The 15,788-nt window shown below is 43.8% G+C and overlaps 1 protein-coding gene across 1 annotated transcript in view; it reads left to right on the top strand.

Annotated features, from left to right (window-relative positions):
* The window catches only part of GLT1D1 (glycosyltransferase 1 domain containing 1), a 124,751-nt gene that overhangs the window by 56,353 nt on the left and 52,610 nt on the right, over positions 1-15,788 (top strand). The window contains exons 7-8 of the mRNA XM_017504531.2: positions 9,980-10,075; positions 10,716-10,765. Coding sequence (XP_017360020.2) covers positions 9,980-10,075; positions 10,716-10,765 — 146 coding nt within the window. The remainder of the gene's footprint in view (positions 1-9,979; positions 10,076-10,715; positions 10,766-15,788) is intronic.

Below are 15,788 nucleotides of genomic sequence, written 5' to 3'. Positions count from 1 at the left end.
TGTTAGCCAGGATGGTCTCAATCTCTTGACCTCCTGATCCACCCGCCTTGGCTTCCCAAAGTGCTGGGATTACAGGCGTGATTGTTTTCCATTTTTAACCATTACAAATAAATTTACTATGAGTATTCTCGTGCAAGGTTTTTTTGGTGACCTACATTTGCACTTCTCTTGGACAAATGCCTCTAAGTCAAATAGCTTCACTATGTGATTAACATTATAAAAAATACCCAAACAGTTCTCCAAGGTGTGCCCTCTTACACTTCCACAGAAACTGACAAGAGCTTCAGTTACTCCGCATTCTCATTCACCAAAGGAGTAGACAGTATTTTTTTTTTTTTAGATGAAGTCTTGCTCTTGTCATCCAGGCAGGAGTGCAATGGCACAATCTCAGCTCACTGCAACTTCCACCTCCCAAGTTCAAGCAATTCTTCTTCCTCAGCCTCCCAAGTAGCTGGGATTACAGGCGCCTACCACCACTCCTGGCTGATTTTTGTATTTTTAGTAGAGATGGGGTTTCACCATGTTGGCCAGGCTGGTCTCAAACTCGTGACCTCAGGTGATCTGCCTGCCTCGGCCTCCCCAAAGTGCTGGATTGTAGGCGTAAGCCACTGCTCCTGGCCAACAGTCTTTAATTTTAATTTTTCTAGGGAGATAATGAAATGGTGTCTCATTGTCATTCTACGTTTCATTTCCATGATGATTAATTTTGTTCAGCATCTTTTTATATGCACACTGGCCATTCATGTATCATGTTTTGTGAGTGTCTAGCCAATTGTGTGTGTCTTTTAATTACTGGTTTGTAGAACTTCCTTATATTCCAGGTACAAGCCTTTTGTCAGATAAATATATCATTAATATTTTCTCCCATTCTCTCATTTATATTTTCATTTGTTTAACCACCTCTTTTGAAGAGCGGAAGAGTTTTAAAGTTTGTTGAAGTCTAGTTTATCAAATTTTTTCTTTGATGGTTAGTGCTTTTGAGTCCTGTCTACAAAATCTTTACCTACCCTGTGGTCACAACGATCTTTCTTTCTTTCTTTCTTTCTTTCTTTCTTTCTTTCTTTCTTTCTTTCTTTCTTTCTTTCTTTCTTTCTTTCTTTCCTTCCTTCCTTCCTTCTTTCTTTCTTTCTTTTTTTCATTCTTTCTTTTTCTTTCTCTTTCTTTCTTTCTTCTTTGTTTTTCTTTTAATGTCTTTAGAAGTTTTGGTGCTGTATCTCTTTCATTTAGGATTATAAATCCATGTAAAATTACTTTTTGTGTGTGGTATGAGGTAGGGATAAAAATTTGTTTTGTTTTATTTTTCTTAACAATATCCAGATGGATCTGGCATCATTTATTGGAAATGTTTTTCTTTGCCCATTGAATTGCTCTGATGCCTTTGTTGAAAGTCAGTTGACTGTGGTGTTTCATTATCTATGTCTATCTTTATTCCAGTACCATGCTGTCTTGTTGCTGTAGGTTTATAGTAAGTCTAGAAACGAAGTAGTGTTAGTCAATAATTTTGTTTCAGAAATATTTTAACTATTCTCGTTTTTTTGAATATCAATTTAAATTTGGGGCTCAACTTGTCAATTTCTGTAAAATCTTGTTACATTGAACCTCCATCTCCTGGTTCAAGCAATTCTCCTGCTTTAGCCTCCCCAGTAGCTAGTATTACAGGTGCACCCCACCACACCTGGCTAATTTTCTGTATTTTTGGAGAAATGAGGTTTCACCATGTTGGCTAGGCTGGTCTTGAAGTCCTGACCTCAAGTAATCTGCCTGCCTCAGCCTCCCAAAGTGCTGGGATTAAAGGCTTGAGCCACCATGCCCGGCCTCCTCCTGCAAACTTCTAAGAAGAGACTGAAGTTGCAGAATCAATTCTCTGCCCTCTGCCAATAGAAAGACACCTCAAGTCTGTTTTCATGCTAAAGCCTTGAAACAAGAAGACATACATTAGCCAGAAAACATATGAACCAAAGTTCATCATCCACTGATCATTAGAGAACCGCAAATGGAAACCACAATGAAATAACATTGCATGTCATTCAGAATGGCAATTATTAAGAAGTCAAGAAACAACAGATGCTGGTGAGCTTGTGGAGAAATAAGAACACTTTTATCCGGTGGGTGGGAATGTAAGTTTGGAAAACAGTGTGGCAATTCTACAAAGATACCATTTGACCCAGCAATGCCATTACTGGGTATTTCCCAAAGGAATATAAATCATTCTGTTATGAAGATACATGGATGTGTATGTACGTTGCAGCACTATTCACAAAAGTAGAGACATGGAATCAATCCAAATGCCCATCAGTGATAGACTAGATAAAGAAAATGTGGTACATATGCACCATGCAATATATTTTTTTAATTTATTTTATTGCATTTTAGGTTTGGGGGTACATGTGAAGAACATGCAAGATTGTTGCATAAGTACACACATGGCAGTGTGATTTGCTGCCTTCCTCCCCATCACCTACATGTGGCATCTCTCCCCTTGCTATCTCTCCCCAACGCCCCACCCCCTACTGTCCCTCTCCTGTTTCCCCCCAACAGACCCCAGTGTGTAGTGCTCCCCTCCCTGTGTCCATGTGTTCTCATTGTTCAACACCTGCTTATGAGTGAGAACATGTGGTGTTTGATCTTCTGCTCTTCTGTCAGTTTGCTGAGAATGATGGTTTCCAGGTTCATCCATGTCCCTACAAAGGATACAAACTCATCGTTTTTTATGGCTGCATAATATTCCATGTACCATGGAATATTATACAGCCATGAAAAGGAACAAGATCATGTCCTTTGCAGGGACATGGATGGAACTGGAAGCCATTATCCTCAGTGAACTAACACAAGAACAGAAAACCAAACATCACATGTTCTCACTTATAAGTTGGAGCTGAACAATGAGAACACATGGACATAGGGAGGGCAGCAACGCACACTGGGGCCTGTCGGGGAGGGTTGGGCTGGGGGCGGCGGGAGAGCATCAGGAAAAATAGCTAATGCATGCTGGTGAGGGGCTGACAGATGAGCAAACCACCATGGCACATGTTTACCTGTGTAACAAACCTGCACATCCTGCACACGTGTCCCAAAACTAAAATAAAATGAAACAAAAAAGACCTGAAGCAAAGCCTCCACCACATACTCTATATCAGTATTAAGTCCTATTGAAAAGAAAAATTTCCAAGCATTTTATCAGAAATCATTTTCGTGGTGTATTCATCAATCTCAGCCACACTAGCATGGCTCTTCTCAGAATTACAGATGACCCACACGCCCCGGCTGCTTCGTCATGTCAGTTACATGGACCATTACTCAGAACGAGTGGGCCCATTTTCAATTTCCTGTTGTAAGGTTAGTCTGTCTTCAGTACATCACAGGACACAGTGGCATTGTAACTAAGATTCATAATGTTTAGCAGGAGAAGGGTTTGTCATCAAGTTCCATAGTCTCGGGGTTGATTGTTTCATTGGTCTTGCTGTTGGATGATTAAGGAAACAGCCTGGAGATTTTAAACACTCCTTAGAAAGCGTTTTCCTCTGGAGGCCTACTTGGCCGCTGCTTCATCTTAATGTGTGCAATTGGAAGTTGTAAATGTGTTCAGAATATATGGGCTTAGAGAGACTGGTTGTGGCTCTGGTAGGTGACAGTGGCAGATAACAGCTTCAGGGTAGATGTCGGATGAATCTGCGTCTCTGGGTTTTATGATCAGGCATCTGTTCGCATTTGTGCTGTCATTAGTCTTTGTCATCATCTCTCAGACTCTGGGGATGGGCCATCCTCATCATCCTTAGTCTGTCTTCCCTTGGCCCCCGGAGCACTGGAAACCTGTGAGTGTGATTCGTCCCTCCGTCTCGGAGCTGCAGACAGTGAAAACAGAAGATAGAGTGAATTTGGTAGAGACTCTCCTTGATCAGATACCCTCTGCCTTCTCACCAACTACTAACCTTAAAATCAGGGGAGAGTGGGTGGGAAGGGCCTCATTTAACGCTGCATATAAACAGCTCAGTAATGGATTAGTCACCAGCGTTTGCATTGTGATTCTTAAATGTCTGATGTCCACATCACGATGCCTTCTGCTCTTCCAGAATGTCACAGGTTTTCTGGTAAGACTCAATTTGATCTCTAAGCCCCGGCTCACAAATTACTAAGTCTTCTTAAGTTACAACATTAAACCTTTCTTATGTTTACATTATCTCACATGCAAACAGATCAACTAAGAACAAAGAAAGAATAAAGCAGGTTAAATGTAGTAAATGGCATTGTTGTAATTTTTTCACATGATATTGACAGTAGCTATTCTGATCGGAAGCTGGATGTGTAGACATCAAATTAGTTACCTGGTCTTTGAGTTTTTCTGTGCATTTCCAGATACATTTTAAATGTTACAATTCAACGTTCTATGAGTTTTGCCTTTAAATTCCAATGAGCGGCACATCTAAAGTAATGATTCCTCGCAGCCTATCAATCCTAAAATCTATGAAAGCTTAAATTTGACTGGGTAACTCCTTCCTGCTTTTCTGATTTCTGTTTTATTGTATTTCTAGATTTATTGCTATTTCTGTCTCCCCTCTCCATCTCTCTCTCTGTCTGTCAACTCTGTTCGTATTTCTATAATGGAAACTCAGATTTGCCTAATTCAGATTGTAGCATTTTTCTTCTTCAAGCTAGTCCTAGGAAAACTGACTTGTTTTTCATATGGAAAACTAGTGTTAGTAGAAACCTTTATTCTTTCCCAGCCCTCAAAATCAGCTTTTTCAGCTAGTAAGTCTAATTAATGTGTTTGACTGAAGTTCCTTTTGCTTTGTAAAAACAAGTGAAAATAATAATCCCACCACTTTGGGAAGTCAAGGCGGCGGATCTCTTGAGGTCAGGAGTTCAAGAGAAGCCTGACCAACATGGTGAAACCCCGTCTCTACTAAAAATACAAAAATTAGCCGGGTGTGGTGGCTCATGCCTATAGTCCCAGCTATTTGGGAGGGTAAGGCAGGAGAATCACTTGAACCCGGGAGGTGGAGGTTGCAGTGGGGCCAAAATTGCGCCATTGCACTCCAGCCTGGGCAACAAGAGTTAAACTGTCTTGAAAGAAAGAAGGGAAATAATCAAGAGAGCTTCTGGAATAGAATACTGGCATAGAGACTGGCTCAGCGTGCATTGGACTTCCGTTCCTGAGCCCGCCGGTGACTCACACTTGGGAGATGAAGCGACGTGGGGGTGGCTGTTGGCAGCAGTATGCCAGATCATGAAAACAACACATTTTGTTTTGAAGATAAAAATACCGTTCTCCAGGAAATGTTACTATCGGAAAGACATGTCAACGTGTGCATTTGTAAGTGACGACTGCAAACCTTGACTCACGGATAACTTGGATGTTAGAGGAAAAGCAAAGGTAATAAAACTAAGTTTGGCGTTAAAAGAGGGAGACAAAATTTACTAAAACAATTAGTTAGGTATGCACCTCACTTCTGAGCATCAGCAGGCCCACCTTATTTAATAGTTCCTTGTTATGAGCTAAGAATTCATACCATCTTAAAGCTGCCAGGGGCTTTAGGGAGCCTGAAATGTCATTCATCAGAGTTGATGCTCACGTGTGATGAGGCTGAGCGCTTGAACACTTGATCAGGATTTTTCCACTCTGATCTTTATTTTCTGAGAATGATATTTTATATGTGAAGAGTGCATGTAGGCTACTCAAATCCAAATGCTGTCTCTGCCTTTTAGTTTTTGTTTTTTTAAAAAACCTGGAATAAGATGAGGCATGTAGCCCTTCACTCCATCATTTTCTAATTTAGTTTCCTATATTCCCATTACATTTAATCTCCAGCCCAGGAAGAAGATGAGGAGAGAGGAAAGGAACATAGGATTTGCTGAGCTCTCTGCAGCGTCCTGCAGGTTAGGGGTCTCATCAGAAATTTAGTAAGTCAGGGACCCGCACTTTCAAAAATGGAAGTGAAATAAAACAGAAAATATCAAAGTGCCTTGCATGTAATAAGCCTAAAGTTGTTTTTAATTATATATAAACTCTGTGTCTGTGCGTATCTATATCTCTCATGTGACTGAGTTGCAGCATAATAGTTTATCTTACCATATGTCATTGCCAAAAAACTCTGAAAGTCAATATTGTACCTTATGGATGGTCCTCTTCCCAGGACCATCTTTCCAGGGATCCTAGGATACGGGCAGTGGGAGGGCCACTTTATTCCAGCCTACGTGACCAAAATGCCAACGGGTCACCAGAGCCTTCTCAGTAGCTAAGTACGTCAGAGCAAAGGAACAAAATTCCAGCACTCACACTCCTCACACAGCAAAAAGACAGAAACATAGTCTCTTCACCTGATGGCACCTAGGTTCTTCAAACAGTGCTTTGAATACCGTCTCTGGATGCCATCTTTGTAGATGGTTTTTCGGTATTTGCCTTTTTTTTCCAATTTGGTAATACCGATTCTCGACTTTCCCCCTTTGTATGGGACATTTGTGGTTCTCCTTGTCCCTCCCTTCCTTCTGTCTTCCTCCTGCTGGGTATGTGAGTAGGTATTCCATGCACATCAAGAATGTGATGGACATGATGCTGCTTCCTTCTCCGGGTGTCACGTCTGGATGTGGAAGGCATCAGCTTGTCCCAATACCAGAGATCTTTTTCTGACTATATAAACTCGTGTGTGTGTGTGTGTGTGTGTGTGTGTGTGTGTGTGTGTGTTTACACACAGGCCATGTGTGCTGGGCTAAGCTTTTCTCCCTTAGTTAAGCTGGTATCCCCTGGTTCCTTCATGTACTGTGCAGGTATTATATTTCCTTTGTAATTAATAAGTAATTTTTGAGAGGGCTCTCTTAATCTCTATTCTCATCATACTTTCACTTGCAAATTTTAGCATTCATTGCTGGCTCTTGCCTAGGAATGTAGGCTTTGCCTGTTTCTCCTGCCTGATCTTGCAATCCTGTAAAGTTTTCTCCATTAAAAAAAAAAATTTATTAAAGTGAATAGCTTGGCTCTTGATCTCATATTCGAATGCCTAACCTCAAATTCATTCTGACCTCAATTCAAATTCTGCATGTAGCTTCTAGCTGAGACTTTTGGTTAAACAAGGACTCCCTGAGGTTTGCATTTCCACTTAGAATATTAAGGAAAGGGCTGGGTGTGGTGGCTCACACCTGTAATCCCAGCACTTTGGGAGGATGAGGCCAGTAGATCACCTGAGGTCAGGAGTTCGAGCCCAGCCTGGCCAACATGGTGAAATCTCAACTCTACCAAAAATACAAAAATAAGCCGGACATGGTGGCCTGCGCCTGTAGTCCCAGCTACTTGGGAGACTGAGGCAGGAGAATCACTTGAACCCAGGAGGCAAAGGTTGTAGTGAGCCAACAACGCACCATTGCACTCCAGCCCAGGCAGCAGGCTGAGACTCCATCTCAAAAATAATAATAATAATAATAATAATAAGTATTAAGGAAATATTAAAAACTCAACATATTTCGGTGAAAATTGACAATGCAGATTGTCAGCAGCTTATTCAGAGGCTATGACAATTTTCTAAGGCTTTTTTAAGAGCGACGATCTCAATCTTAACATTTCAGTAAAGATTTTCTCCAGTTAGATATTAATTTCTTGAAGCTCTTGTGATTGTGTTAAAGTGGTCTCCGTAACTCATTATATTCAGACTAGTTGTATTCCTGTTCAAGATCTGGATAGCACAGAGAAAATGAAAGTGTTTGAATTAAATAATGAAGGAATGCCCATCCTGGGAAAGAAAACCTTTAACCTGCATGACTTTATGGTCAATTATACAGGTTATAAATACTGAAGTTTTAGGTTGGCCTGTGTGAAATATATTAGCAATTTCTATTGAATGCATCGTCTGCTGAGCTGGAATAAGCCACCTCAGGATGTGCTAGCTGCTCCCATTTGTCCTGTGATGGGGGTATGGACCTTCTAAGGCCTCCAGAGTTTTTTGCTAATAAGGCTCAGCTTTTTCCTGTATCTGCAGATGTCTTGGTCTGGATCCCTCACTTTTTTTTTTTTTTTTTTTTTTTTGAGACAGAGTTTCACTCTGTCACCCAGACTGGGAGTGTGGTGGCACAAGCTCGGCTCACTGCAACCTCCGTCTCCTGGATTAGAGCGATTCTCCTGCCTCAGCCTCCCAAGCAGCTGGAATTACAGGTGCCCGCCACCATACCTGGCTAATTTTTGTATTTTTAGTAGAGACGGGGTTTCACCGTGTTGGTCAGGCTGGTCTCCAACTCCTGACCTCAGGTGATCTGCCAGCCTCGGCCTCCCACAGTGCTGGGATTATAGGCATGAGCCACGGCACCTGACGGGATCCCTCACTTTAGAGAGCAGATGCACTATAGGAAATTTGGACTGCGAAGCAAATGTGTCTAAATTTATGCCCCTTTTCCAGAAACTTTTATTACAAAATTAAACATATTTTCTCATTTAAAAAAAAAGATGGGCTGGGTGTGGTGGCTCACACCTGCAATCCCAGTACTTTTAAGGTGGGTGGATCACAAGGTCAGGAGATTGAGACCAGCCTGGCAACATGGTGAAACCCCATCTGTACTAAAAATAGGAAAAAAAACATTAGCCTGGCGCAGTGGCACGTGCCTGTAGTCCTATCTACTCAGGAAGCTGAGGCAGGAGAAGCACTTGAACCTGGGAGGTTGTGGTTGCAGTGAGCCAAGATCGGGCCACTGCACTCCAGCCTGGGCAGCAGAGCGAGTCTCCATCTCAAAAGAAAAAAAAAAATAAAAGTTGTACCAACTGAAAACAGCCACCCTGCATTTCTCCTGATGCATGCCTCCCATGAGGGTCACTTCGTGTGTGTCCACCGGGCTCACCTGGACACTTACAGTTGGCTAAACTTTGACTGGGTCCTGCATGAGCTCATCATGTGTCCAGGGCCTCATGCAACCCAGATGGCTGAGTCTCCACACTAAAGCCTCATTCTTGGCCTGTCACAGTGGCTCAGATTATCCAATCACTTAGGTGTTAAGCCCATTGTGCATTAGCTATTCTTCCTGGTGCTCCCCCTCCGGCCTCTCCCACCCTCCAACAGGCCCCAGTGTGTGTCCTTCCCCCCATGTGTCCATGTGCTTTTCTCATTCAGCTCCCACTCATAAGTAAGAACATGCAGTGTTTAGTTTGCTGAGGATAATGGATTCCAACTCCATCCATGTCTCTGCAAAGGACATGATCTTGTTCCTTTTTATGGCTGCATAGTATTCCATGGTGTATATGTACCATATTTTCTTGATTCAATCTATCATTGATGGGCATTTGGGTTGATTCCAGGACATGTGTTTATTTAGATGTGTGTATCCCTCTATGCATATATGAGTTCATGAGTACATTTTTCTATTTTCATCAAGAAATTATTCTTCCTACCTGGAATTATATCTAAGTCTTTTCTAGAATATCTGGCTACTATTTCAGTCATATCTGAGTCAGTTTTCCCTTGCCTCATCCTTCTTCTTTACAGCAGGGGGGGAGTTTGTGTTTTACAGCCTGAGCCCAGCTCCATTTTTCCCACCAGAAAGCATTAGTTTACAGCAAGGACATTAATATAAAAGTAAGAGTAGGGGCCGGGCGTGGTGGCTCACACCTGTAATCCAAGCACTTTGGGAGGCCGAGGCGGGCAGATCACCTGAGGTCAGGGGTTTGAGACCAGCCTGGCCAACATGGTGAAACCCCATCTCTACTAAAAATACAAAAATTAGCCGGGCGTGGTGGTGCGTGTCTGTAATCTCAGTTACCCAGGAGGCTAAGGCAGGAGAATCGCTTGAACCCAGGAGATGGAGGTTGCAGTGAGCCAAGCAGAGATTGTGCCACTGCACTCAGCCTGGACAACAGAGCAAGACTCTGTCTCAAAAATAAAAAAGTAAGAATAGGGGCAGCTGGTCTCGAAGTCAGAGGCCCCCACTTCTGAATGCATCTGTGATATCGCTGCTGCTGCAGCATCCAGAGTCCTGCCTACTGAAAACATTCTGAACTCTTCTCTTACAGAGATTAACCAAAGTGCTGACAATTTGCACATATTTCTTCTGATATGTGGACTTCGACAAGTGAAGGACCCTCTCTACCTGGTGGGCGCGTTTTCAGGTGTGCTTGCTGGTTACGTTCCTGCGTTGTTTATGGAATTCCTGTGGGCTCGCGTCTCAGCATTTCTCCCTTCCCGGCTTTGAGCTTTTTAGCTCATTCTTTGCACATGAGAGCTGTTTCTAGATCACTGCTTTCGAAAAGAACAGAAAACTGTATGGGATCAGCAGCTCTGGGAGGAATTTCCACCCTGTTTTCCACTGTCCTGTGCCCTCAGGTTCTGAGAAAATCACAAAAATAGCAAATCATTGTAAGACTAAAAGAATTTTACCTGAAAATATTTCACACATACCAATCTGTGTGATGCATTTGGAGTTTTATTTATTGTTTAAGCTAATCTATGTAGCTTTAGTATATTCCAAAGTCCACATTGAATTGTAGTGATACTGGACACTCATCCTAGTTATCCAGTAAATTAGAAATCTAGATAATGGATATTATTGTAGAAAAAAATTCTGCTTAAAATCATAAAATTTCAAACATAGAAATTCTAAATAAATACTATTTAAATTGACTAATATTATGAATGAAAGCCAAATGGCATGAAATAATAACTGGGAAATTTATATTGAAGTAAATTGTGCTTGCAGCTGCGGCTGGAACCCATGTTAAGTATTTCATTGTTTTCTTTTTTCTTCCCCAGAATGGCACCAGGAGGAGCCCAATGTGTACCTGGTGATTGTGGGGCCTGAGGTAAGTTGATGTGCAGTAAACACTGATCTCACCTTTGTTTCCTTCTTTATACTTTTTATGTGTTTTCCACAATTAGTTTACATTGCTCTTCTAACCAAGTGGGATTTTCCTCTTTTTAAGTAAATGAAGTCAGTTTGCCTTTTAAAAAATGAAAACTAGACCAAGGTTAAAGATCATTTCAATTACAATTAATCTTTACAACTAATTTATTGCATAAAACTAATAACTTCTACAGAAATACGGAGGAGTCCAGCCAGGCGCAGTGACTCCTGCCTGCAATCCCAGCACTTTGGGAGGCTGAGGCAGGCGGATCACCTGAGGGCAGGGGTTGGAGACCAGCCCTGAGAATGTGGTGAAACCTCATCTCTACTAAAAATACAAAATTTAGCCGGGCTTGGTGGTGGCTGCCTGTAATGTCAGCTGCTTGGGAGGCTGAGGCAGGAGAATCATTTGACCTCGGGAGGTGGAGGTTGCTGTGAGCCAAGATTGTGCCACTGCACTTCAGCCTGAGTAACGGAGCAAGATTCTGTCTCCAAAANAAAAAAAAAAAAAAAAAAAAAAAAGAAATACAGAGGAGTTCTATAGAGAGAAAATTAAAGTTATATAAAGTGAAAATTAGTCTAATTCACTGCATAAGGCAAATATCATGTGTGATCCAAATTGTTTTTGAAATTTCCTTAAATTACTCAACAAGCCTGGTGTTGTTCCTTCTACCCAGCATCGGGTGGCAGGTGACACCTTTGGGAGCCCTGTTATGTGGAAATGAGTATCTGTAAATCTGAGAAACACTCTGGGACGGGAGACGTTCCGACCCGACCATGGCGGCCGTGACCGAGGATGGAGTCCCTGGGAGACACTTGGAGATGCCGCCTCCAATTCCATGGGGACTCCGGGATATTCACTCATCCCTCACCAGATGAGGATCCAACACCTGCTGTGTTCCACGCTGGTCCTGGCAGAAGTCCCAAACACTTAGAGTCGTAGAATCTGTCGCTGCAGTGGGCATCTCGCCAGAATGAACTCGCACTTACTCCAAGCGATTTGGAAAACAGAATACACCTAGTGTTTCCAGTCAGACAGGGAGGACCGCTGGCCGTGACGGCTCCGTGTCTTTGTGGGTTTTCTTTTCTTTGAGATGGAGCTTCGCCCTTGTCACTCAGGCTGGCGTGCAGTAGCATGATCTCAGCTCACTGCAACCTCTGCTTCCTGGGTTCACACAATTGTCCCACCTCCGTCTTCCAAGTAGCTGGGATTACAGGCACTTGCCACCATGCCTGGCTACTTTTTGTATTTTTAGTAGAGTTTAGCCATGATGGCAGGCTGGTCTGGAACTCCTGAACTCAGACAATCCGCCCACCTCAGCCTCCCGAAGTGCTGGGATTCCAGGCGTGAGCCACAGTGCCCGGCCTCATTGTGGGGTTTCTGTTCCGCAGTTGCTGCTGTGGCCTGTGTGTGTGCGTCCCTCCAAACTCCCATGCTGAAACCTAATCCCCAGTGTGAGGGTATTAAAGAGGTGGGCCTTTGAGTGTGATTCAGGCATAAGGGAAGATGAGTGCCCGTTGGGGAGGCCCCAGAGGGCTGCCTCGCCCCTTCCGCCAAGCAAGGACACGGTGAGCATCTGGATGGGAACAGGCCTTGCCAGATACCCGTCTTGCCCACACCGCGATGGCGGGCCTGCAGCCTCCAGGACTGTGAGCAGTGCATGTCTGTGGTTTGTTAGCCTCTGGTTGATGGTATTTTGCGATCGCAACTCCCACGGAGAGACAGCTGCCTGGCCTGTAGTGTTGATAAAATCTGTGTGGCTGCACTGGTCATCTCATGCAAATGAACTTGTGTTGACGTCAAGCAGCCTGGAAAACAAAACAGCCTTAGTGTTCTCAGCCTGACGGGTGTACCTCTGGCGTTGTCAACTCCATTTCTTTGAGGGGTTTCTGTTTCTGGTCCCTAAAACAGCAGTGTCCCTGAAAACCTGAGTGAATGGAACTTTACACAACTGCCCGGAGCCTGGTTTGTCTTGCGGTTCTTCCTTATATAGTTTTTCTAGTTCCCTAGGGACCAAAAAGCATGCCGGGGGAGTTGCAAGCTTTTCTCAGTATTTTCAAAGGCTTTTGGAAATATTTACCTGGAAAGGACAGCATAAGGTATGAAAAATGTCAAGGGCTAGGCTGGGCGCAGTGGCTCACGCCTGGAATCCCAGCACTTTAGGAGGCCAAGGCGGGCAGATCACCTGAGGTCAGGAGTTTGACACCAGCCTGGCCAACATGATGAAAACTGTCTCTATTAAAAATACAAAATTCAGCCAGGCATGGTGGCCTGCACCTATAATCCCAGCTCCTCGGGAGGCTGAGGCACAAGAATCACTTAAACCCGGGAAGTGGAGGTTGCAGTGAGCTGAGATTGCACCACTGCACTCCAGCTTGGGCGACAGAGCAAGACTCCATTCAAAACAAATAAACAAATAAACAAACAAACATCAAGGGCTAGAATCTGTGTGGCCACGTTGAATACCATATGGAAGCTAAATTCCGCTTAAATGTGGCAGTTTGTTAACATTCGCCCACACACACGTACACATACACATACACACATGTGTGTGCAGGCATGCACACACATACATACACATGTACATATACACATACACGCATGTGTGTGCAGGTGTGCACACACACACATACATGTGTGCAGGTGTGTGCACACATGTACATATACACATACACACATGTGTGTGCAGGTGTGCACACACATGTACATACGTACATATACACATGCATGCATGTGTGTGCAGGTGTGCACACACATACACATACATGCATGCAGGCGTGTGCACACACGTATATATACACATACACACATGTGTGTGCAGGTGTGCACACATACATACACATACGTGCATGCAGGCGTGTGCACACACATACATATACATATGCATGTGTGTGCAGGTGTGCACACACACATATACACACACACGTGCGTGCAGGCGTACACACACACATTAAGTGCTAGCCTTGTGGTAACAAGGTAATTCCCAGTGCACTAATTAATGTTAAGTCCCATAGAGGCATGGTCATTATTATTACTTTTTCAAATTCTCTCTTTATTTTTCTGTTTGAAGACGTTGAAAGAAAAGCTTCTAGTTTGATGCTAAAATTCTGGCTAATCAAGAGAGAAGGCCTCAGGCTTGGAGCCATGGGCACGCATCAGCAGCATCTGGAAGGAATGTAAAACGTGGTTTTCTTTTTCATTGTTTTCATTCTTATATCACAGCCTGTGTATAGTGCTTGATACCGGCTTTCCAATCATGAAAATCTCCTTTCAAAATAAATGGACTTCACAAAGAGTATTAAATAAGCAGTGGTCCCAATGGTGTGCAGATGTGACAGACTGTGAATGTGCATGTGAATAGCCAAAGTTTGGGAAAGAGTTCTGTGCAGGATTAGCATGTGGGGTGGAAGAAATACTTCAGAAGAGCCCCTGCCGGAGAGTGGCCTCCACAGACACTGAACCGAAGGTGATCTGGTCGCTGGGTCTGGCTTTTTCGGGGTCACATTTTCTCTCCAGGAAGCCAGTACAGGGGGCAAACATAGGGACATACGGATAGCACTGGGTACGTGACAGAGCCCTCTTCCAGAGAAGTAAAGACTGAGGGGGCCATTGAGTCGATGCAGAGGTGAAGAGAGAGCTGCTGGACACAGGGTACCTGCCTAGACTCACCTGTCCTCTCAGCTCAGCTGCCTGCGGTGAGGCAACAGGTGCCAGTTGCTTCTTAATGGCTTCTTTTTTTTAAAATTTATTTTATTGCATTTTAGGTTTTGGGGTACATACATGTGAAGGACATGCAAGATTGTTGCATAGGTACACACGTGGCAGCGTGATTTGCTGCCTTCCTCCCCATCACCCATATTTGGCGTTTCTCCCCACGCTATCTCTCCCCAACTCCCCAACCCCTGCTGTCCCTCCCCTATTTCCCCCCAACAGACCCCAGTGTGTGAGGCTCCCCTCCCTGTGTCCATGTGTTCTCATTGTTCAACACCCGCCTATGAGTGAGAACATGCGGTGTTTAATCTTCTGCTCTTCTGTCAGTTTGCTGAGAATGATGGTTTCCAGGTTCATCCATGTCCCTACAAAGGATACAAACCTCATCGTTTTTGATGGCTGCATAATATTCCATGGTGTATATGTGCCACATTTTCCCTGTCCAGTCTATCATCGATGGGCATTTGGGTTGGTTCCAGGTCTTTGCTATTGTAAACAGTGCTGCAAAGAACATTCGTGTGCACGCTTCTTAAGTTAATAGTCTTTTAGGAACGACACCATCTTGCTGCTGCTGTTTTCATATGAAGCAGTCAGAAATGTTTTTCACTTCCTGGAGGAAATATGTCTCTTCTACCACTTCTTTTTTTCTGACCTGGAGTCTCGCTCTGTCTCCCAGGCTGGAGTGCAGTGGTGTGATCTCGGCTCACTGCAGCCTCCGCCTCCCAGGTTCAAGCAGCTCTCCTGCCTCAGCCTCCTGAGTAGCTGGGATTTACAGATGCACACCACCATGCCCGGCTAATTTTGTATTTTTAGTAGAGACGGGGTTTCTCCATGTTGGCCAGGCCGGTCTCCAACTCCTGACCTCAGGTGATCCACCCACCTCGGCCTTTCACAGTGCTGGGATTACAGGTGTGAGCCCCGCCCCCTTCTACCATTTCTTTATGGAACACGGCACCTCTCCTCTAATTGTCATTTGCCTACTTTTGAAAGCACAATATGAGTGTAAAAAGTGTTTGCGTTCCCTCCTAAAGTGACTGTTAGGAATCTTGTCCCTGCGGGGCAGGGAGCTGACTCTGCAGGAGCAGCCACAAGTCCAGAGGCTCTATTTATTTGGAGGGGCAAATGTGTGTGTGTGTGTGTGTTTATTAAAAATCATGTCAGTGAAATGCCTTTATTTTTAAGTGCTGGGATCTAAACTGTGCATGTCAGCATATGCGCATGCGTGCACACACACCACACACACACATACACACACACACACACACACACC

Source organism: Cebus imitator, unplaced genomic scaffold (genome assembly GCF_001604975.1).
Source record: "Cebus imitator isolate Cc_AM_T3 unplaced genomic scaffold, Cebus_imitator-1.0 Scaffold323, whole genome shotgun sequence".
Lineage (NCBI taxonomy): Eukaryota > Metazoa > Chordata > Mammalia > Primates > Cebidae > Cebus > Cebus imitator.
The sequence above is the reverse complement of the archived record's forward strand: the minus strand, read 5'-3'. Positions and strand labels throughout refer to the sequence as shown.